Genomic DNA, 22,576 nt, shown 5'->3' with positions numbered 1-22,576 from the left:
AGTGGTGCCTCGCAAGACGATGTTAATTCGTTCCGCGAAAAATGCTATCTTGCAAAAACATTGTCTTGCAAAACGTGGTTCCCCATTGGAATGCACTGAAATCTATTTAATGTGTTCCAATGGAAAAATCGTAGTCTTGCGAAAATCATCCATAGAAAACATCGTCTTATGGAACGTGGTTCCCCATTGGAATGCATTGAAATGACTTGCGAAAATCGTCCATAGAAAACATAAATTGCGACACGCAACAGCAATCGCAAAAACCAATCATCTTGCGGATTAATTGTCCCACGAGGCAATCATCTTGCGAGGCACCACTGTATGTCATGTAAGATTTATTGCACTGCTCATTAGACTAATAGGTGATGCTTTTGCCACTACAAGGAAGGTGAAGAGAAAGACTGGTAAAGATGAATATTTCTCTATTCTTAGAAGGCAACAATCCCTAGGTGATACATCAAAATCCAAAGAACTACCATTTCCCCTTGGCAATGATGATTTCCTCAACAAAAGTCTGATTGACACTGATGTCCAGCACTGTCACATAAATGATTATTATTATTTTTATTTATTTGTGTTATTTATATGCCAACTTTCTCGATGGAGACCCAAGGCAGCTCACAACTATAGGCAGCTAAAACTATACAGTAATCAACAGTTTTAAAACACCATATAAAATAATTAAACATATATCAAGATTAAAATCAAGAATGAAACCAATTTTAAAATATTTTTAAAATAGTTGTTAATGTATCAAGCCTTCTTAAATTTTTAAATATTTTAGGATGATATTCTACAACAATTTGATTCAGAAAGGAATAGTATATTTTTCCAAAATAGCCATTACCCATCTGCCTTTAAAGTAATTCATGGGTAAATGAATCAGTAACTGAGAACCAACTTAGACCAACTTAGTTTTGACATGTTTTTAGGAGATGTAAAACGTCTGCTCTTCCAAGTATGAGATCTTCCTCATCTATGTATTACAACCCTCATGGATTGCCTCTCTTGGTCTCACAGCTCTCACAACTATGTCTGGCAAGGCCCAAGAGAAGGCTTTTTCTGTGGTTGCTCTCAGATTATTGAACTCCCTGTCTCAGGAAGTATAGTTGGCCCCTTCTCTCTTTTCCCTCCACTGGCAGCTGAAAATGTACCTCTTTAGAGGCTTTTAGGGAGTCAGAAGGCAACTGAGATGCAAATGTCTTTTTTAAAAAGTTAGTTTTTAAATAAAGTTTTAATTATACAGTATATTATAGTTTTAAATCTTAATTTGTTTTAACTAATTGTAGTTTAAAAAATGTATGCCACCTTGAGTCCCAAGTATGGGAGAAAAACAAGATAAAAATCATATAAATAAATATCATGTATTTTGTTTGCTTTGTTTTGTAACTAGTCATTGGAAAATTAAATCAAGAACACATTTCTGGAAAAAATACTGAAATCCTTCTGTTGGGAGGAAAAATCAAGGAAAAGGAAGGCATATAACCTTTAGTGTCTCATTTGACCGTGAGTAAATTTGAAAGCTAAAAAAAAAAGTAGGTGCTTGCATAGATGCTTTCTTGGAAAGTATATTTCCTTTTTAAAACAAAGATCCAGATTTTGATTAAAATGTAATTTTAATTTTTTTAAAAAAAAACAAACCACTTTGGGACATTAAAAGGTGATGCCTTAGATGCGGGCTTCACTGCCACACCATGTGAAACGATGTTTGCAGATTGCTCTTGCAAAGCTCTGAACCAATGTTGAAGGTGGTTCTGCCAGCTGTAGGAGGAGAGAACTGGCAACAGAACCTTCCCTTCTTTTCCCAGTCAGATCCTGCTATTGGATCAAAGTCTTCTGTATGCAAAAGGTGACGTCTGGATCTGACCCAGCATCTAGTATTTTATTTTTCATTTCTTAAAGCCTTTAGGTAAAGGTAAAGGTTCCCCTTGACAATTTTTGTCCAGTCGTGTCCGACTCTAGGGGGCGGCGCTCATCCCGCTCTTCAAGCCATAGAGCCAGCGTTTTTGTCCGAAGACCATCTTTCCGTGGTCATATGGCCAGTGCGACTTAGACACGGAATGCTGTTTACCTTCCCACCGAGGTGGTCCCTATTTATCTATTTGCATTTGCATGCTTTCGAACCGCTAGGTTGGCGGGAGCTGGGACGAGCGACGGGTGCTCATTCCGTTGCGTGGATTCGATCTTACGACTGCTGGTCTTCTGATCCTGCAGCACAGGCTTCTGCGGTTTAGCCCGCAGGCCACCACGTCCTTTAACAGAGATGTAAATGTGGCATGTACTGTATTCATACTCCTATGTTTGTTACTATTTTATTTATAATGATTTATTTATTTTCTGTTACAAAGGATAAAACATTAGTAAATAATCAAACATTCCCACTACTTCATATTACATTTTCATCTCAGAGTGAGGCTAATTTGCTTTTCCAGGTTGGGACATTCACTTTTAATGTGGCATCTAAGTATTTTATTTTTTTTAATTTATTTAATTTTACCCCACCCACCTAGACTGAAGTCTACTCTGGGCAGCTAACAACAATCCAATAAAATAAAATAAAACAACAACATTAATACAATTGAAGATGACAATAAATCAGTTGTTGACAGGAGGGAAGGCCCGCCTAAAGAGCCAGTAATATAACATGGTGGTATAATTCTGAAATTTGTAAACAGCAAATGTTTTTAAAGGTCTTGTATTTACCTTTCTTACAGTGGCAGTCTCCTCCACTACTATCTCTTCCTCCAGACCAGACTGAAGATCATGGCCCACAATATAATACAAAAATATCTGGGAGAAAAACAGTACATCAGGTTTTCAACTTTTGTTTTCACCCATCACAGAGCTTGAGTTAGGTGTCAGTACACTAAATGTTGGGACATCCCATTAATTCCAAAACTCACCAGCAAGAACAATGGACTTGGAGAATTAGAGGAGTCCAACAGCATGTGAGGGGCCACAGATAATGTCAGATCAAGCACAATTCTATATGCATTGAAACAGGAGTGAGCCTCACTAATTTCAATGGGGCTTACTTCTGAATAGATCTGTACAGGATGACTCACCAAACCACTTTGTGTACTAATAATTCAACATGGAAACTTTGCAAATGAAGCCGTGCAAACCACTAGCTCCTTCGTTAAGTTTGTTCTAGGTACATAGGGTCACTAAGTTGCAGAATACCCAACAGGAATTGCTGTGCTTTCCTGCTTCTCCAGGCAGGGACACAAATCTCAAGATGAGTGGTGCTAGAGGAGAAAGTTTGATTTTCTGTCTGAAGTGGAGGCAAATCTTGTGCACTCACCTCTATTGATTCCCAAATGGCACGAGGGCTCCCTGATTTGGCACAAAGGTGTTTTGGTTTGTGTTGTGTTAGCAAAATCTCAGTGCAGTGAAAAGCCACGTGCCCCTGCGTGAGCGCAACATGCCCCCTGCACAAGTACATCACAACACGCCCCTTGCGCAAGCACAGGAGTGTCCCCATCCCCTATGAATGGAGCCTGCCCCCCAACCGGTCCACGGTCCCAAAAAGGTTGGAGACTGCCAAGAATGGACTTTCCTCTCTAGCACTGAATTGTCACTTTATCTTATTAGCTGTATTTTATCTGGATTGTGGACATATTTACATGGATTCCCCTCATACTTGTTTCCACAACCAACTGACCAGAAATAGTTGTGTCTCCTGCCAACCTTGCTTGCCCCACATGTGACATTTCAAGCCCATGTCCCTGGTCTCATGTTCTGGGATGCTGCTGAGCGACCTCATCTATGCCACCTCAGTAGCCAAACGCCTGAGAGGAGAATAGCAGTTTTCTCATTAATAAAACTCCCCCATTTGACTATCCAGGGATCATGCAACTTGGCCAAGCCCAGATCATGCAAATATCTAATTCTGTGTATGAAGTATGAATACCTGAATTTATGGAATACTGCATTAAATTAAGATGAAGGTTTAAGACTGAAAGCACATATGTCCGTACTCATGTACTGTACAGTATGTATAGTTTGAAAGGCCTTTAGTTCTGTGGTGAATTTATATTCAAAAAGTTCCAAGTTCTACATGCAGCATCTTTAGTTAAAAGGATCTCCAGTAGTAGATTGGGAATCATTTTTTTCTGTAGACAATGAGGACATGATGTCCATCAAAAGTCACAATGCTAACATTATAAGGCAGGTTAATTTCTTCCTATGTTTAATAGGAGGTCTTTCAGAAATAAATTTGCTGCTGCTGGATTGTTACAGGAAATGTGAGATTTTCAGTAATGAAAGACTTTCTTTTCTTGTCCCACAACTTCTGTGTGATTAAAAAAGGATTGTTTGCAAGTCAGAAAAGCTGTGAGGATAAGTGGGAAATCCTTCATTACTGAATAATCCAGCAGCAGCCATTTTCTGTCACTGATAGGTTACCACTCCTCCACAACTGCAACTATATCAACAGAGTTTCAGCCCTAGTAAGCTGTGGTTAATCATGAGATTGTTGTTGATTTTGATGGAAAACTAAGAAAATGTGGATTGGGCAAGGATTTAACAGAAGTTGTTGTAGTAGACAGACAAGTAAGTTACTTATCAAGTCTTTTAAAAGTACATTACATTATGTTATAGTTCAATACGCCAGCTGGGAGCTGGCACAGCACAATGGGTTGGAGCACCTGGCACAGAAGTTTGAATCTCCATTGTGTCCCCTGGGAGAGGAGCCAGCTGACTACATGTAGCTGATGTCAGCTGTGCAAGCTTCAACAAGCAGCACAATTTTACAGCACCACCAGAAGATGGCCCTGACATATCACGTCCAACCATTTGATGACTAGAAAGCTGTCAGAAAAACTCTGTGAGTAAGGTATCTGGGCTGTGCAGCCACAGATTGAGAGTTCAGTTCCCCAGTTTCTCCCAGGACTAGAGCTAGCCTGTGTAGCCTTGGGCAAGCTACACAGTCCCAGGGTGCTCTCAGAAGAAGGGAATGGCTGGTAAACCATTTCTGAGTATTCTATACCTAGAAAACCCTGGAAAGGTTCGCCAAACGTCAGAACTGACTTGATTGCACATTATCATCACCATCAAAGCCTAGGAGAGCTACCTTAAATCAGAAGCAGCGTGATGGCACGTAATTATTACTGTTATGCCAGTACATAAAAAAAACAAAAACAAAAAAGGCATTAGAATTAACAAAAAGAAAATTTTAAAAAAAGAAATCTGAGTTTGCTTATTTTACCTGGGTGGATGTTGGAGCTCTTCCAGGGCAGAGTCCTAGCAAGCTTCCCATTTTCAGTTCTGTTTCTTTAACAGTATAATCCTCTGGCACTTAGGGAATCCAGAAAACAAATATTTTGTTTATTTAAAAAGCTGTGGAAAAGAAACCCCAAAATGCATTTGCACTAATATAGATTAGAAAGATCAGGTTACTAAACATGCCACTGTTAATATATAAAATAAAATTCTAACTTAAGAAAGTGGAGGAAAGAAAGCAAAAAAGGTGCTACTACATGAACTGTATTCATGGGCTAACTGGCTAGATAGTTCAGTGAACTTGAGTACCTGGCTACAGAGCCAGGGATCAGGAGTCTGATTCTCCACAAAGCCTCCCAGGAGAAGAGTCAGACTGTGTGGTCACGGGTGAGCTGCATAGTCTCAGAACACTGCCCCCAGAATGATAAACCACTTCTGAGAACTTTATATCTAGGAAGCCATGGCAAGGGTCACTGTTAGCTAGAATCTACTTGATGTTGCATAACTATTTTTAATTATGAGCCAAGCATATACATAAATATGAACACACCACATGCTTGGAAAAGATTTTGTTTGGAGCTGGCATCTGTAGAATAGCTATGTATTGAGATTGTCTGGCTCCTGAATTATATATGGTGTATGTTTATCTCTGCACCCTTAAATAAGAGCTCATACAATCCACCACCAAATTCATCATGCATTAACCACCAGTCAAATTCCAAGCTCCAGGGCCCCCGAGTACATTGCAGCAGTCCAAGCAAGATGTAACTAAGGCATGCATCACTGTGATGGGCGCAGCTGGTGCACTAGTTTTAATTGTACAAAAGCATCTCGGCCACCATGTGATATCCAATCCACAACTGCCTCAGCTGTAACTTAAAAAAAAAAAAACAGCCTAAAAGCAGCCTGCATCTTTCCTGACTTACATCTAAGAAAGACATGCCCGGCAAAATCCATCCTGCCAAAAACTTCTGGCCTTTACATCTAAGAGTAACCTTCCTGGCAAAATCCATCTTGCTATGAACTTTTGGATTTTAAATTCTTCAAAATGGTACGTGCCTGATGTCCTGATCCACAAAAGTTAGCAGATTATACGATGATTTTAAAAAAGTGGTCTATAAAGATGTCGCCTATTCTTGTATTTTGTAATGACCACATGGCTCTATTTTATTTCAGTGTCAAGATCTAGACATTCAGGTTCAGGGATGAATCCAGGAGCACACCCAACCTGTGAACTGGGCAATCCTTACTCCCTTCTAACTAACCAGTAACACCTCTTTCTTTTCTGGAATAAGCTTCAGTGTGTTCTGACCTCATCCAATCCATTACTAATACCAGGCATTGGTTTAAAACCAAACAGTGTCCTTAAAACTTGACAGAAAGGGAGAAACAGAGTTGTATGTCATCCCCAAAACTCTGGATAACATGTGCCAGTGATTTCATGTATATGTTAAAATAGCATGGAGGATATATATATAAGCAAGAAGATTCTGACCAATATGGAATACAGCCCTAAGGATACAGAAAGTAAGGTGCAAGGGATTTATAAGATTACCATATAATGTTACCTGGACAGAGCAGCTTTCCATTTTTGCTAATGGGTCTGAGACAGGTATTGTTAACTGAAACATAAGAAAAGAACATGAAGATAAAATAAACACAGCCATATGAAATTGAGATGGTCATCTTAAGGCAGAATTTCCATGCTTTTTCACGCTAAGTGAATTTGTAAGTGATTCTAACCCTCCTCTTAAATATTGTGATTTTACAATGTAAATGTTTCTGAAAGAGAAATTCTCTTGGGGAAATGAAAAGTGTAAAAATGTTAACTTACATGTCACTACTGTTTTCTGAGTGATCTCCTCTGCAGTCACATTTAGAGATCACTGCTTGCACAGAGCCCTGCTTTGGAACCTTCTAGATCTGGCAAATGTTAAAGGTAGCAGTGCCCCCTCCTGTCTACAGCACATGCTCCTGTACGCTATCCCACAGTTCAATGAAACTGACCAACACAATGAAAAATACAGATTCCAAATGCAAAAGCCACAGAGTAAAAGGGCTCAAGACACAGATGAACACTCAAGGAACAATGGTTACAAGCAAGCAAGGTACATCGCTTTCTTAACCACTTTTTCTGTGCATCTCACATATGGGTAAAAACTAGCAAATATATATTTGAAATAAAGGTAAGAGGGAAGGCACTTAACTGCAAAAACCCGACAATGCTACTCTACTAAGCAAAGTGTTCTATTGTGACCTGGTGTCCCAGTGACACTGTCTAATGGAAGTTGATGGCTATGATCAAGTTGCTGTCTGACACAACTCATGGGGTGAGAAACCACTGAAAAAAAGCAGATGCTAAAGGAGGCATCATCTGATTGACTAACAATAATCTACACAATAAAGGCAATGGTAGATTTTGGTGTTGTATGCTACAAATAAGTCTCTTTACCTCTGGTACAGTGAAAATAGGAGAGAAGTCAAAACACCTGTTGAAGCTATAAAGGATGAAAGCACAGCCAAGCAATTATGAATGAAAAAGAAAGATAATCCTTTTTAATTAAAGCAGAAAAGTCAGAACATGACATATTATATAGCTGGTCAGACCAAAACAGAATAGTTCTGTTTCTGGGGGGAAAAACCATTTCCATTTTATCATAAGATCATCTTGTACAAGATTTTCATGCAGTTTCAACGGTTCTGAGTACTCTTTCATCTGATGCAAAACTGTTCCATGCAGTCAAATTGAGATGCCTATCATGCTGATAAAAACACTAATGTAGTGTCTCAGTAGACATCATGGCAGAGAGGTAACCAATAAAAGTACATTTGAAGAGATTAAGCAGGATAGGAAAAGAAGTAAGGCCTTGAGCATGGCAACCATAAAACAGGATACTGCCAGAATAGATTAAGCAGAATTAGCCACCAAGAGGTAATTTTGTGTAATGTTTTGATCAATCTTGAGCAACACTGGAAAGGGTGGAAATGTACAACTTCTAAATTCACCAAGATAGCAGGAATGCATTGTCCAGGAAGTCACATCCACATCCCATAAAACTGCAACAGAGGTTGAGTTTTCTGCTTGTATACAAAGCAAACGTGTCTATCTGGAGCAGACTCCACATAAGGAACACTCTCTTGCACAGAACAGAATTCAATTCTTAATCATGAATTTTTCCATCCATTCTGTTGAGGAGATTGTTCAGGACACTGCTTGCTGACAACATGGATCACCACCAGGAAAAAAAATCTGCAAAGGCATCAATACCAGTGACTTAGACTAAACTCCCATAATGTTGTCTTGCATTGTGTTTCTTCATTTGTTGACACAAAAAGCACTGTTGGTACTTTTTGTAGCAACCCCAGTGCTCTTTTAGAAAAGGGTAAATACTGTACACCTCATAGATATTTTCAGGAGCTCTAAGACAGTTACACGGAGAAGAGTCTCTGGTGATGTTCATCAGCCTTTAATGCAATGGTCTCAGCTATGACCTCTGTGGAAGCAGTGGTTGTCACTGTGTGATGTGGTTGAGATGGAAAAAAGGTATGCCAGTATTCAAGCTATCAGGAATGATTGAACACCAGAGTCAGGACTACGAGATGATCTGGGACTGACAGAATGATTGCAATCAAGGTTCCCTCTAAGCTGGGCGCATGTGACTCGGCCTCCCTCCATGCAGCTTTCTCATTCAACCCCTTTGGTTCCTCCAGACAAAATAAACACTTCATGCATCCATCATTGAGAAGTATCTTTCTTCCACATTCCAAAAAACATTTAAGGAAGGCTGCAGAGAGACATAGACTTACAACAGGTTCCTACAATGGTTCTATGCAGAGACCAGGAAGAACAGAGGAACAGTGTATAGGAGCATGGACTATAGACAGAAAGGGAAGAGCTACCACCGAAGCTATTCCGATGTAGAAGGTTTTTATATGTGCAGTATACAGAGACTCGATACCTATTACTGTGACTAAACAATCATTAAATCAGGAGATCTAAGGCAGTCAGATCCAGATACCACACAGCCCCATTTTAATTCATGAAATGCTTTGGCTGCCAAAATCTGAGCTCTGACAAATCACAACATGTTTGCATATTAGAGTACAGTATTAACCCCCACAACAGACAATGCCCTTTTCTTACCACAATAATTTCCTACAGTTTTCTTTAAAACATGTCAATATATACATTTCAAGAGGGTGAATGATATCAATACTAATATTAGGCACAGACACAACTCTGAAAGATCTAGGCCCCATCCCTATAGATCAAAGCATATCCTTTTTCCTCCCTTTTGCAGACACAGCTGTTACACACTTTCGTCTGTATTTTAGCATCTACATGCCTCATCCCATTGGTCACTATCTTTTAAGAAGACGCCCCACTTCAGAAGACACAGCCTGGTATCATGTGCATTGACTAAAACAATTTGTTTAAATGGGAGGTTCAAAAACATTCATTTATAAGTGATTTAGCTAACTGGAACAGAAAACATTATTCAGATGAACATCAACATTTTAATAATTAAAGTATATATTTGTTGCTGATTATTTTATGAATTAACTTAAGGAAACCTTTGTTATATCTGCTACTATTCCTGATCATTTCTTTTTCTTTGATGCCTATTTATTCATATATTGTTGCTCTAAACTGAATCCCACATCATCAAAGATATGAACCATGAATTTCCAAATGCTTTATTGACGAACCACGAATCAGTTCATCAATGCTTTTTTTAAGGCAGCCTGTGGCTCTCTAAAACAAATTATTTATTTATTGTATTTTTACCCCACCTATCTGGTCAGATGACCAGTGGAAGCGGAGTGCCTCCACTCCCACAGCCTGCCCGTTCTCTTCCCACTGCCTGTTGCCTCTTCTCTCTACCTTGTCTGCCTCCACCACCTCCAGCTGCTCTGCCCCCACCCGCGCCTCTGCCGCCCACTCTGAGGCCTCCACAAACAGCAGCCGGCTTCCCTTTGGGTTGCCTAGCCTGCCCTGCCTACCTATAGCCCACCAATCAGTTGATCGGTGGGCCATAGGCAGGCAGGGTAGGCTAGGTGGCCCAAAGGGAAACTGGGTGCTGTTTGTGGAGGTGGCAGACTGGGTGGCTGCATGTCTCATGTCGTCAGTTGATGGAGGTGACGGGGGTAGCGGGGACAGGTGGAGGAGGGGGGACGCTCCAGATAAACCAGGAGGTTTGTAAATCACTCAAAATATGTTGCTTTGGGAAAGTTCAGGTTCTCCAATTTGGATGAACCCAAACCAATCCGAAGGAACAAACTGGTGATTTTTCATGAATTTCCTGATTCATTTTGGGCTTCATGCCCATCTCTAGTTAAAACTATGAACAGAAAATGTCTACAACTGAGTACTCAAAGTATATTTAATATGTTTGTATAACAGTCTAATAATAATAATGTAATAAGTCAGTTCTGACTTATGGCAACCGTTTTCAGGGTTTTCTAGATATCATTTCTGATCCCCTTAGATATAATTCCTGATCCCCTTCTCTTTTCTTTCCTAATGTTTTAACCCAATTGTTGAAAGTTTTCTTTTATGTAATTCTGTTGTTTTTATTGTGGTATCCCATGTTGTAAGCCGCCTAGAGTGGTCTATCGACTAGATAGGCGGGATATAAATAAAATAATTTATAATGTTAATTTTTTTTATCAAGGAGTCTGAAGTGGATTATCATTCCCTTCTTCTGGGGGCAACTTGGGACTGGACAGGTTGAATCTTCTCCTGCAAGGCACAGTGGGAAATCGAATTCTCAACTTCTGGCTCTGCATCCAGACACCTCGTTCAATGAGCCCTGCACTTTCCTGCAGTGTTTGAGACAATCTAAACTTCCAAAAGAAAGCACTGTTCTATGTCCACCAAACATGGGTCTGGCTGTATCTCCTGGGTAAATAAAAAGATAACAAATACAGTATTGCACTTCAAAGGAATGATTTTTGTCAGCTAAATCTGGCATTTCTCTAAAATCTGGCCAGCTCATGATCCTATGCATTTTCTGTGCCAAGTTGCAGATGACTGGGAAAGACTGTCTTGGCTTTACAAAATTGAATAAATAAAATAAATAAATAAAAATGGCTTTGATTTTACATTCATGCTTTGAAATGATAAAAGGTTGCTTATTTCCTTCATCATATACTGTAGGTGTTGTTTTCAGAATAATAGAAATGAAGATTTTCTTTTTGTGCAAGAGGGATATTTCTTTTTGCTGTTTTTGCACAACAATTCTATGAGAATTATTACATTTCTTTAGCTGTAAGGAGAAAAAGCCCTTCCATTCATAGAAGGCTCACTCTGAATCCAGACCATTCGTTTTTACCCTACACTCTTACCCTGTTTTGTGTCTTTAAAACAAACTTTGAAATAATCCAAACAAACTTTGATACCTTTATTAAACTACTAAGAAAATCACAAACATAAGCTATCTTTTATTTGTTGTTTGTTAATTTCAATTTCAAGTCACTGAATGTATATACACCACATATACATACAGTACAACAAAATTTACAAGGAACACTCAGAGATCAGACTAAAATCACACACACACAACCTCATAACAATCCCTAAATCCCAAAAGCTCATATTATCCACACAACATACAACACAACAGACTAAGTGATAGTAACACAGTCCAACAACTCACTGCTGGTAAGAGATCTCATGAAGCAAAATGTGCTTAAAGCTGCCTCTGGATCATTTACGATTTAATTACACAGGCTACACATTGCCCCCCTCCCCCTGAAGCTGTTTACTCAGTTTTCCAACCTCAGAGGGATGGAAGGCTAAATCAACCTCAAGCCAGCTACCTAAATCTGGGATTGAACTCAAGTCGAGCCGGGTCTTCACGGCAGTACTACAGTTTAACCACTATACCGCAAGGCTCCTAATAAAAGTATCACCCATTTGTGTCTTTGGACTGCGTAACAGGATTGCACAACTCTTTTATCTGAAATAATCTATTCAAAGAAATTAAACTAAATACATAAAATTATTTTACCTAGCTCCTCATCCAACTGCATTTCTTCTATCGCTTTAAGTCGGATGTCTGCCATCACCTAGAGAAAAACCGTTAATGCAGTACAAGAAATAATACAGCAAAGTCACTGAGATATTCCATTTCATTGTACAGTATGTGCACAAACATTAACACACAAACAATCTCCCTCTTTAAGTTCTCGCTGCAGTTTCTTGCTCCCAAAAGATCAGGGACTGCTTTCCCAAATAGCTTCAACAGTGCCACGTGGGACTGCAGTGGGAGAGGAACATTGTCTCAGTTTTTCTACACTAATAGTCAGAGTTTTATACTAGCAATGCCAAAAGTTTATGGAGACAAACCATTACTCAGCTGCTATATGGGATTCAAGACTGCGCCAATACAAACTTAAAATTGAGAGAAACTGTGCTGTCTAAATTTCTTACACATATATTTGCCATACGAGGCTGTGCTTCAATTTTTTCTTTGAAGTTGGAGTTCCGTTTCTACATAGGCCTGTCTGAGGGCATTAGATGTTTGGCTACACCTGAATTAAGCTCCTTCTGGTCTGCTTTCTTTTATTAGGCAGGACCCACATGGAAGCAAACAGATTAAAAATATTAGGTCCAAACTATGTGCTTTTGGACTGTCATCTCAATACCTGTTGATACCATAGGTCATGGCAATGCAAGGAATTTACTAGAACAGTACTTGTATGATATAAAACATCAAAATAATTTACCTGCCACCAAATAATCACATATTTTTTTAACATGTCATTCAAATTCAATGGCAGAGTATCTGCAAGTGCTAACAGTTCCTAAATACAATAGGGCCTTTTCATGAGCATGGCTTAATGTCATGCCTTTAGAACTACCTGAGGGTCATTTCAGAAGAATTCCATTAAAATTGTATATGCCTATGCAGTGATAGTACTGAAATGCTTGCTCATGTATTATTTTGCTCTTTTTGCAGAAATGTGTGCAAAGAGTTAGTTTATCCTTTGTTAAATAACAATCCAGGCCACTTACTAGATTTTTACGTAACTTTTCTTCTTGTAAGGTAAAGGTCGCCCTTGACAATTTTTGTCCAGTAGTGTTTGACTCTAGGGGGCAGTGCTCATCCCCGTTTCCAAGCCATAGAGCCAGCGTTTTGTCCGAAGACAATCTTCCGTGGTCACATGGCCAGTGCGACTTAGACACGGAACACTGTTACCTTCCCACCGAGGTGGTCCCTATTGATCTACTTGCATTTGCATGCTTTCGAACTGCTAGGTTGGTGGGAGCTGGGACGAGCGACGGGCACTCACTCCGTCCCGTGGATTCGATCTTACGACTGCTTGGTCTTCTGACCCTGCAGCACAGGCTTCTGCGGTTTAGCCCACAGCGCCACCACGTCCCTTACTTCTTGTAGGCCAAGATAAACTGGTGATGGTTACAGTCAATAAAACTTTTAGCAGCAGCAATTAAAATAAGGTTAAATATGGTTTCAAAACTGTAATTCTTTGCAGACTTACCTGTGTATTTTTTCAGAGTGTGTATATTTGATTACCATGTATTTATCTTGATTTTAGTATGTTGCTTTCATATCTCAGTACTTTTTATGTACTACTTGCAAGGTCATATGGCAAATACAAATAAAGAATACCCATTCACATTTACTCACAGAATTTGTATTGAAAAAGCAGCTAGGTCAGTCCAAACAATACTGCATCTTATTAGTTTTATCCATAAGCTAAAGTGTAATCATTGCAACTCCTTTTAACTTGCAGGTTTGGGGGAGGCAAGCAACAAACATGCAGTTTTAAACTACATTTAGCCTCTTTTTATGTTTTAAAAACTGATTTGCATCCCAAGAAAATGTAACTTTTCACAATACATTTCTTTGCTTGTGTGCTAGAGATGCATGTAGAGAAGCTGATGCAAGACACTCAGTAACACATGCACTGGTAGCGTGCAAACAATCAGCTGCAGGTATAAAGCATCTATATTGTTAAGCTTTGCTGAAAACTATTACATGTTTGAGTACAAAAACTCAACACAGAAATAAATACATTTATTGCAGAGAAACCCAACTATTTAAATATGCATATGCCATTCAGAATAGACAACACTGGTCTGTGTTTGCCACCTTAAACTTCCATGAGTTTTATACCCTAGTTTGAAAGATAAAGTGTGAATCAGGCTTAAGATTCGCAGCTGACCCATGCACATCTTTAGGACACCCTTTGCTTCCTTATCTAAAAACCTAAGCAGGCAAAGATAACAAAATAAGCGGAGGTAAGCTGGAAGAAGAAAACTGTTCCTAGGAGTCTCTTACTGCCATGCACAATCGCAATCATCTACTTACTGTTTCAATAGTTGCAGTAATTTTAACTTGCATCTCTTCAGAATCCAAGCTACAGAAATTTTTTACTTGTAGCCAGCTGATATCATGCGTAAAAGCAGTCAAATTGCCGCCCGCCACATTCACCATGCTGCAAACAACACATGCTTAGAATCCATATTTGCGCATCACATGTAGAACAGAATGCAGGGAAATGTATTACATGTAGTAATTGAAGCAAATAAATGTTCCACAAAATACAATCATATTTTTATAGAGTAATTGTCCTTGCAAATATGCCACAGTACAATCTATGCCCCACTATTATCAAGAAAACATTCTGACAGGCCCAGTTCTGCAACCATCAAAAGTCACATTGTTTTAAATACGTCTTTGTCTTTATCACTTTTTTATTTATCATTATTTTCTTTATCTTTTATTTATAACTATTTTCTCCACTTTTTCATTAATTGCTCAAAAACTGCCAGAATAAAGTATGACATATTTCATAAGATAATATCAAACAACGACCTTTTAATTTGGCAAGCCTCCGCAATTAATACCTCATACCACAAGACTTCAGTTAACTGGTTGGTTTTCTCTTCTTTTAAAAGGTAAAGCAGTATGAATACTTTCAACAAAAGATTTTGAAGTGTTTTAACCTTAGCTGCATTTTAATAACACCACCAGTTTATTTCTATTTTTGTATTTGTAACTTTACTGTACTTTAGTTTTCTATTGCTTTTATTTGGGTGAACTCCCACTCCATTTTGCATAATGAAGTTACTATGGAGGTTTGGAACAAGTTATGCCCAGGCACTCCACACTGTGTGTCTGACTGTGCAACAGACTGTGCAACTAATTGGCAACTCTGCCAACAGAACTCCTTCCTGCTCCAAATTTGGCACAAGTTTTGCAAATGCTTGCATAACTAAAAGTTATAGGATAGTGACTATGCCCCAGGACTTTGGCTAATGTATGGCAAACAAACTTGGATCCCTATTAATTCCTTAATTAATTATTAATTACTTCTGTAATTAATTAAGGAAGGAAGGAAAGTTCAATTTAGAAACTGAAGAGAGGAAAAACAGGAAAAACAGCTGCAGATCAAGATTACTAGGGAAAGCACTGTATACACATTGCCAGTTGCGCACTTTAATAAAGGTGGTAACACACACACTAAAACCTAATTCCCACAACCCTTTCAACCCACACACCAGGACTGCACAGGTTTTGTGAGCTCCAAGGGCAGTTGTAATCGTGACTGTTTGAATATTAAACCTCCCGTACCCCACTCTGCAAAGCAATTTGCTTTTGTTAAGTTTCTGCTATCGCCTGGGATGACACAGTGGCCTGATATTCAAAGTGGCCCCTCTTCTCTGGAACATCTTTTCATTAGAGATCCACCTGCCCCCCTCGCTGAGGGCTCTCAAGAGCAAACTAAAGACCTGGCTCTACAGGCAAGCCTTCCCAACAGCCATCACTTAGTGGGGGGGGGGGGTTGTTATTGTTTTTTTACTCTTGCAGTAAAATTGGGCCCCCATCTTTTAATGTATTTAAACTTTCCTTTGTGTTTTCGTTTTTTGTATAAACCGCCCAGAGTAGACATGTTCTAGATGGGCAGTATATAAGTCTAATAAATAAATAACCTATCCAGATTATTTAAATTTGAGTAGCACTCCATGTAATCAAGAATCTGCCTTTGGATCCAGTCAAAACCTAGTACATAATTTATGAAGATACTAATGTTAACTGAATACAGTAAAGTAACACATGTAAAAATCTCCGGCAAAGGAATATATGCATTCCTTTATTATACAGTGGTGCCCCACTTGATGATTACCTTGTTAGACGAGGAAATTACTTTACGATGAAGTTTTTGCAATCGCTTTTGCGATCGCAAAACGATGTTTTAATAGGGGAAAAAACAGTTTACGACTATCAGTTCCCTGCTTTGGGAACCGATTTTTTTCTTAACGACAATCTTTACAGCTGATCTTTACAGCTGATCGTCGGGTCTTCAAAATGGCCACCCGCTGTACAAAATAGCTCCCCGCTGTGCTTTAGGAAGGAATACTCACATTACAGGCACCGGGAAATGGCCGCCCTATGGAGGATCTTAGCTGGACGCTGAGGTATTTCGCCCATTGGAATGCATTGAACCAGTTTTCAATGCATTTCAGTGGGCTTTTTCATTTCGCTTGACAAGGACTTCGCTTAACAGCAATTTGAACGGAACGAATTATCCTCATCAAGTGAGGCACCACTGTACTTGATTTGTGCCATCATTAGAAACAAAGTTACGCAAATGGCACAAAAATTCCTTCACAATAATAAATCTGGAAAACAATAATTAAATGTAGCCGATCTTACAGAAAAGAATATATAGAACATGTATGGAGAGAAAAGAGGCAGTGTAATATAACCATCTTAGAGCTGCAGCATTAAAGAGTATAAAGAAAAATGCTGGAACAGGGAACCAGATTCTGAAATGTCTATTCCGCCTTGTTCAGAGTTATTCACCATGGTCAGTTCTTGACACTTCTTCACATGTACTGTTATTACCACCTTCTGCTCAGCAGCACTAATCTTTTAATAACTGCAGCTATAGAGAGACTGGACTGTAACTCCCATCATAGCTGACAGTAAACTGCATTGGATGTCCATTACTGGAGCTTGAGTTGAACAATATTTGGAGGGCTACAGCTCATCACTCCTAGTTCAACACATACTCTAACTGAAAAGGTAGGCAGCTTGTGATAGCATCCATGTATTCTCTGCTACAGTAATACAGGTCATTTAAGCCCTGGGATCAACTTGGCAAGAAGAAAACAATTTCCTCAAGCCCTATACAAATATTTCTATCCCATCTGTGAGACAGTGGACTGTCCTATATTTGTGTGGTTCTACATGCAAAGACGTACTGGTACAAATTTCATTTAAAATAAAAAGGAGATAAGAGAGGGAATGGGTAGCAGGTGACCATCTGCCCAGGTTTTTGATGGTGGCAAAAAAAGGGAAAGCCTACAAAAGTGCTAATTCTTATTTAAAACAGTTCTCCCACCCCACTCTGTATCTTTTTAAGTAGACAACAGGAAACACTTTTTTCAAAACCAGAAAGGGATTTCTGGACACTTCCAGTTTCCCACAGGAATCTCACAACTCGTACAATGCAGTGGGATCCTTTTCTTAATAGTCAAAGTGGCATGGGAATGACATGGGGGTATCCCTACTAGGGCCTCAGAGGTAACACTACAACAGTTGTGGTAGGGTCAGTACTTGTAGCAATTACAACAGCCAACTCTGTCCGTATGAAAACTGGTAGCATAATTCTAAGCATTTTTAAAAATTTGGACAACCATGTTGATGCCCCAGCTAATCTTTTTTACATAAGAGGGCTTCTTTTGTTCCATTATCCCACCACTGGCACATTCCAGGGCTGAAGAAGCCAATTACCTCCCTGGAACCTGCCTGGGGCTAGACCAATCCCATCAATGCCTCCATATGTTTTCTCAAGCAAAATGAGCTGCCTAGGTAATCTGGGAGTAAAGGAGGCTAGATTAGGCTAGGCTAGATTGACACAGAACTATTAAACTAAGGATATCATGAGCTAAAATAAAAAAGAACAAAGTGAAAAACAAACAAAAATGAAGAGCTTATTTGGTTTGCCAAACAGCTTTCAAACTTTGAATTCCACATTCAAATCTGAAAGGAGAGCAACTATAATGGGAAGCCAATGTGCAACACTGACCTTTGATCGTGGCTGTCTAAAACTAATATGGAGCTTCCATCGGTAAGGCCAACAGTCCTGAGGGTCTTTTCCATATCTTCTTCTGGAACAATCTTCCAGTTTTCAGGTTCTTTCTCAGACTCTGAATGACTTCTTAAGATTATACCTTTAGATGATGTTAAAAGTTCACAAACCATGCTCAGGCTTAAACCACAAGGAAATGCATGCTGGGATTCCACAAATTGTTGCCCCTTTCGTCCTTCATTATGTCCAGCTAAACGAAGAACATTTATGAGAACAGGTTCATGGTCAACGCCAGTCCGAACTTCTACTCCATTAACCTTTGGGAATAAAATAAAAAGATTAGAAAACAGCTAATGAGTTCAAAGAATATTTTACAAAAGTAATATTCCAACAGCAAAATTGTACAGGTGAATCTTAGATTTCCTTTTATACTAGGCATGCTCTGATCCAGCTTTCTAATTAAGATTCACATTTGAAACAATACTTAGAAACTTATATGATGGCAAGTTTAACTCTATGGATCCAAATGCCTGGCTGTGAAACCAGGATCTAGGTCAGTGATGGCGAACCTATGGCATACGTGCCACAGCTAGCACGCGGAGCCCTTTCTGCTAGCACGTGAGCCACAAGTCACGGGACTGCTACTCCCCACCCACCCACCCCCGCAGCCAAACCTGAGCAGGCTGGTGCCCGGATAGGCAGTGGGCCAGGATCCGGAGCAGCTGGTGCTGGTGGCGGAATCGGAGTGGGGTCTCGAGGCACCTCTGGGCCCGGGATTCCCCCTTCTGCCGCCACTTCCGGTTCCACTGTTGCCTGTGTCCCCCCCCCTGGTTTGGGCACGCGAGCCCAAAAAGGTTCATCACCACTGGTTTAGGTATTCATGTCCTTACTCTGCCTCCCAAGAGAGTGTTAAGCCAAGACTACGTAGGGCATCTGTGGGTGATAGGGTCACATGTACAGTCACCTGTGCAGCCTTGAAGCAAGCTGCACAGTCTCAGAGTACCACCAGAAGGAGGACCAATAAACCACGTCTGAATACTTTATAACTGAACAGAGTTCCCATTAGTTGGAACTGGCATGGTGAAAAATTATTACTAATTAGCAAAATGAGCAAGTCATAATCATGGAGCAGCCAGCAAGTAGATCTGCCAGAATATATAATTGATTTTAAAGCCATGAAAGTAAAAAAATTGTATTGCAAACCTTAATGGTTTCAATAAATTCATTGTAGCAGTGTAAAGTAATGTTATTTTACCGTCTTCATTTAATTATAGAAATTTCATCAAAAGTACACATCAGAAAGTGAGGAAGACAAATGTTGGTACCCATACAAAAGTTCTGGAAAAAGCTATTTAGCACAATAACAATCTTAATTTTCTCTGACAAAAATATTTCTACAGCTAATATCTACACATTCTAAATTTATCTAATGTGGATATTAAAATATATTTATATAAACAATAGTGTTTCTATTCGAGGACTTATGGAATCCTTGGACAATTCCTTCCTACATTACACTTTTTTGGCTTTTGGTCACTGCCATTCTGGATTCTTGTAATTAACTGGAATGAGCGTTTCAACATAAACTATTATATAATCTATAAACCACAAGCTTTTTAAAGCCTTAAAAACATTTATATCCTCCACAGTGCAACTTTTTTTACCTCTTTTCCATTCCACACAAATATATCAGCTCCATCAAAAAGCCCAGCATTATTCAAGGTGGAATCATCACCTGATAGAATTAAACAAAATAGTTTTTTGACCACAAAAGAATATACTGAAATGTCAATTTAAGTTACCTCAGCAAATTTCAGCACAAAAATTATCCTGCGAGAGCAAATCTGTAGGTAACCTTGAATGTGCCATTGTATTCATTAATCTATACTATCCAGCTCTCTGTGATTTGGGTCAAGGCCTTGTCTCCTTCCTAGCTCTTAAGCTCTTCAGGGGACGCCCTTCTGTCAGACCAACTGCCCTCTCAGGCATATCTGGTGGGGACACAAGAGAGCGCCTTCTTTGTGTCGGCTCCAAGGTTGTGGAATGCCCTACTCTGGGAGCCTTAGCTTGGACCCCTCCCCATGTCTCTCTGATGACAGGTGGAGATTATCTTTTTTAGATAAGCTTTTAACAACTACTTGGACAGTTTTTGATCTTGTGTGCTGGGTATTATTACTTTATGTGTATTTTATATGTGTTTTTAACAGTTTTTAACTAATTGTTCTAATATGGTACATGTTTAATATTTAAATTGCATAATTTACTGTGGTTTCAACTGATTTTTTTTAAAATAATTTGTGAGTTGCTTTGGATCCTTTCATTGGGAGAAAGGTGGAACAGAAATATAAATAACTGGCTTGGACCCAAGGATCCTGCTATTCAAGCAGAAGGCACTCTCACTTTTATGTGTGGGACGAGTATTGTCCACGTTGCCTGCAGCCTTCAAAAGCTGGCTCCACTTCATTTTGAAAATGATCCGACAAGGTTGGTGGTGAGGAAAGGAAAGAGGAGGCTATGGGGATGAGAGGTACACGCTGTGAGTGTAGGCGCTTGTGCAATGGGTTCAATGCAAGTAAATGCTTCTCCATCTAAAACTGAAACTGAGAAACTCCAGTTTCTACACTACAGAAGGGACAAACGGCACAATCCAAATTACAGACATGGAATAAACTATAACTATCAGATATAGCTCACTTTAGAACTTAACTGCATTTTTTTGTTTTGTTTTATTTAGCTAAATAATTTGTTCTGGGATATTTCTTGGGTCCAAATTTCAAGTTCTTTGATCCAATCCTGATTAAAAAAAATAACTTGGTCACTTCATTAAACCCCAGCTACTATGTGTCTTATGTATTTTTCTCATATATGTTCTGCTTTAATTTTAGAAGACACACGTGACACACAGAAAGTTTTGAAACTTTGTTTTAAAGATTTCTTACCCTCAAGTGTTTGGTTTATATGCAGTCCAGCTGGCAGGGGCTTTGCAAGACTGAGAACCAAGTCTCCTTCCCAAAATTCCAGTAACTAGTCATAAAATATTGAAATATTTCAAAAGTGCATATATGACTATTTTCATCCTCATCAGAAATTATTCACATCCTTTATTTACATTTAAAATGTAGATTCTAGGTTCAATATTTGGTTTTACAAAAACATTTTATTTTACAAAATTTACTTTAAAAACCAATATGGCCACTGCAGGCACATTTTCTCTATCCATATCTTTTTTAAAAATGTTATAACGAGCTTGTCACCATAATACTTGACTCTTCTGAAAGAAGCCACAGTAGATTCAGAAAACAGGAAAAGCAGTATTTAGGCAGAAACAGGAACAAAAGTTCCTGAACTTCTACACATGGTTGCAACCCAAAACAGAGGCAGGATTGCAGACCCCTCTTCCTGTCACACCAAACAACAGCACAATATACGAACACAGCCACAAGAGTAATGCATTCTAGAACCCTAGCACAGCAGACAACAAGAAATCATATGTGGCCAATCTACTTTGTGCACTGAACACCATTACATTTTTATAACTTTGTTGTTATCTTTATAAAAGAAATTCATAACTAACAAACCTGGAAAAATATAGGAGCAAATACCTGCAATACTGATCGTCGAAGCTCCCCCAGCGTTTTTCTCTTATCAAAAGTAAGATCTAGAATACTCTCCTTTTGGGAAAGCAGTGGATGCAGAGCCCCATTATAAAATTTATAGTGAGAGCATATATGGAGATGCAGATCAATGTTATTGTCTGCCAAGTCATAGTCCGCCCTTTAAAAAGTAAAAGAAAAAATTCCTTTGAATATAAATGTGTTTTTAAACATATTAACTTTCTTACTATCATTCTTACCTTTCTTGCCATCAGTCATACTTTAAAATAAGTTGGTGGGCATACTTTAAAATAAGTATGCCCACCTAATTTCAATAAAATTTTACATCAACTCTTTTTAAAATAATCATGATTTGTACTGTGCAGGCTTTCATAAGCATTCTCCTAGCGCTTTTACTTCTAAATGTGTATACTATTTTGTTTCTCTTTAAATACAAAATAAAAACAGTCTTGAAGTGTAAGAAATTTTTGCCTGGTGCTTTGTGTAGAGGCATAAACATGACAAAATCCTAGAAACTTCACATGAAAAGGAAGTCTGCTGCCTTCCAAAGCAATCTGCTCCACCACTGAGCAATTATTACTCTCAGGGCCTTCCTTCTAAAGCTGAGTCAAAATTTCCTTTCTTCCAAATTGAAGACATTAGTTTGGGTACTATTCTCTGCAAAAGCGGAA

The 22,576-nt window shown here is 38.9% G+C and overlaps 1 protein-coding gene across 4 annotated transcripts in view; it reads right to left on the bottom strand.

The window, feature by feature from the left end:
- USP40 (ubiquitin specific peptidase 40) overlaps positions 1-22,576 on the bottom strand; it is a 69,284-nt gene that overhangs the window by 26,157 nt on the left and 20,551 nt on the right. For all 4 annotated transcript variants that reach the window (XM_020806823.3, XM_072977364.2, XM_072977365.2 and 1 more), the window contains 9 exons: positions 21,894-22,065; positions 21,231-21,315; positions 19,956-20,026; positions 18,289-18,608; positions 14,562-14,688; positions 12,237-12,294; positions 6,792-6,845; positions 5,210-5,298; positions 2,704-2,790 (listed from right to left, as the gene is read on the bottom strand). In XM_020806823.3, coding sequence (XP_020662482.3) covers positions 2,704-2,790; positions 5,210-5,298; positions 6,792-6,845; positions 12,237-12,294; positions 14,562-14,688; positions 18,289-18,608; positions 19,956-20,026; positions 21,231-21,315; positions 21,894-22,065 — 1,063 coding nt within the window. The remainder of the gene's footprint in view (positions 1-2,703; positions 2,791-5,209; positions 5,299-6,791; positions 6,846-12,236; positions 12,295-14,561; positions 14,689-18,288; positions 18,609-19,955; positions 20,027-21,230; positions 21,316-21,893; positions 22,066-22,576) is intronic.

Source organism: Pogona vitticeps, chromosome 1 (genome assembly GCF_051106095.1).
Source record: "Pogona vitticeps strain Pit_001003342236 chromosome 1, PviZW2.1, whole genome shotgun sequence".
NCBI lineage: Eukaryota > Metazoa > Chordata > Lepidosauria > Squamata > Agamidae > Pogona > Pogona vitticeps.
This window is presented reverse-complemented; position numbering and strand designations above follow the sequence as displayed.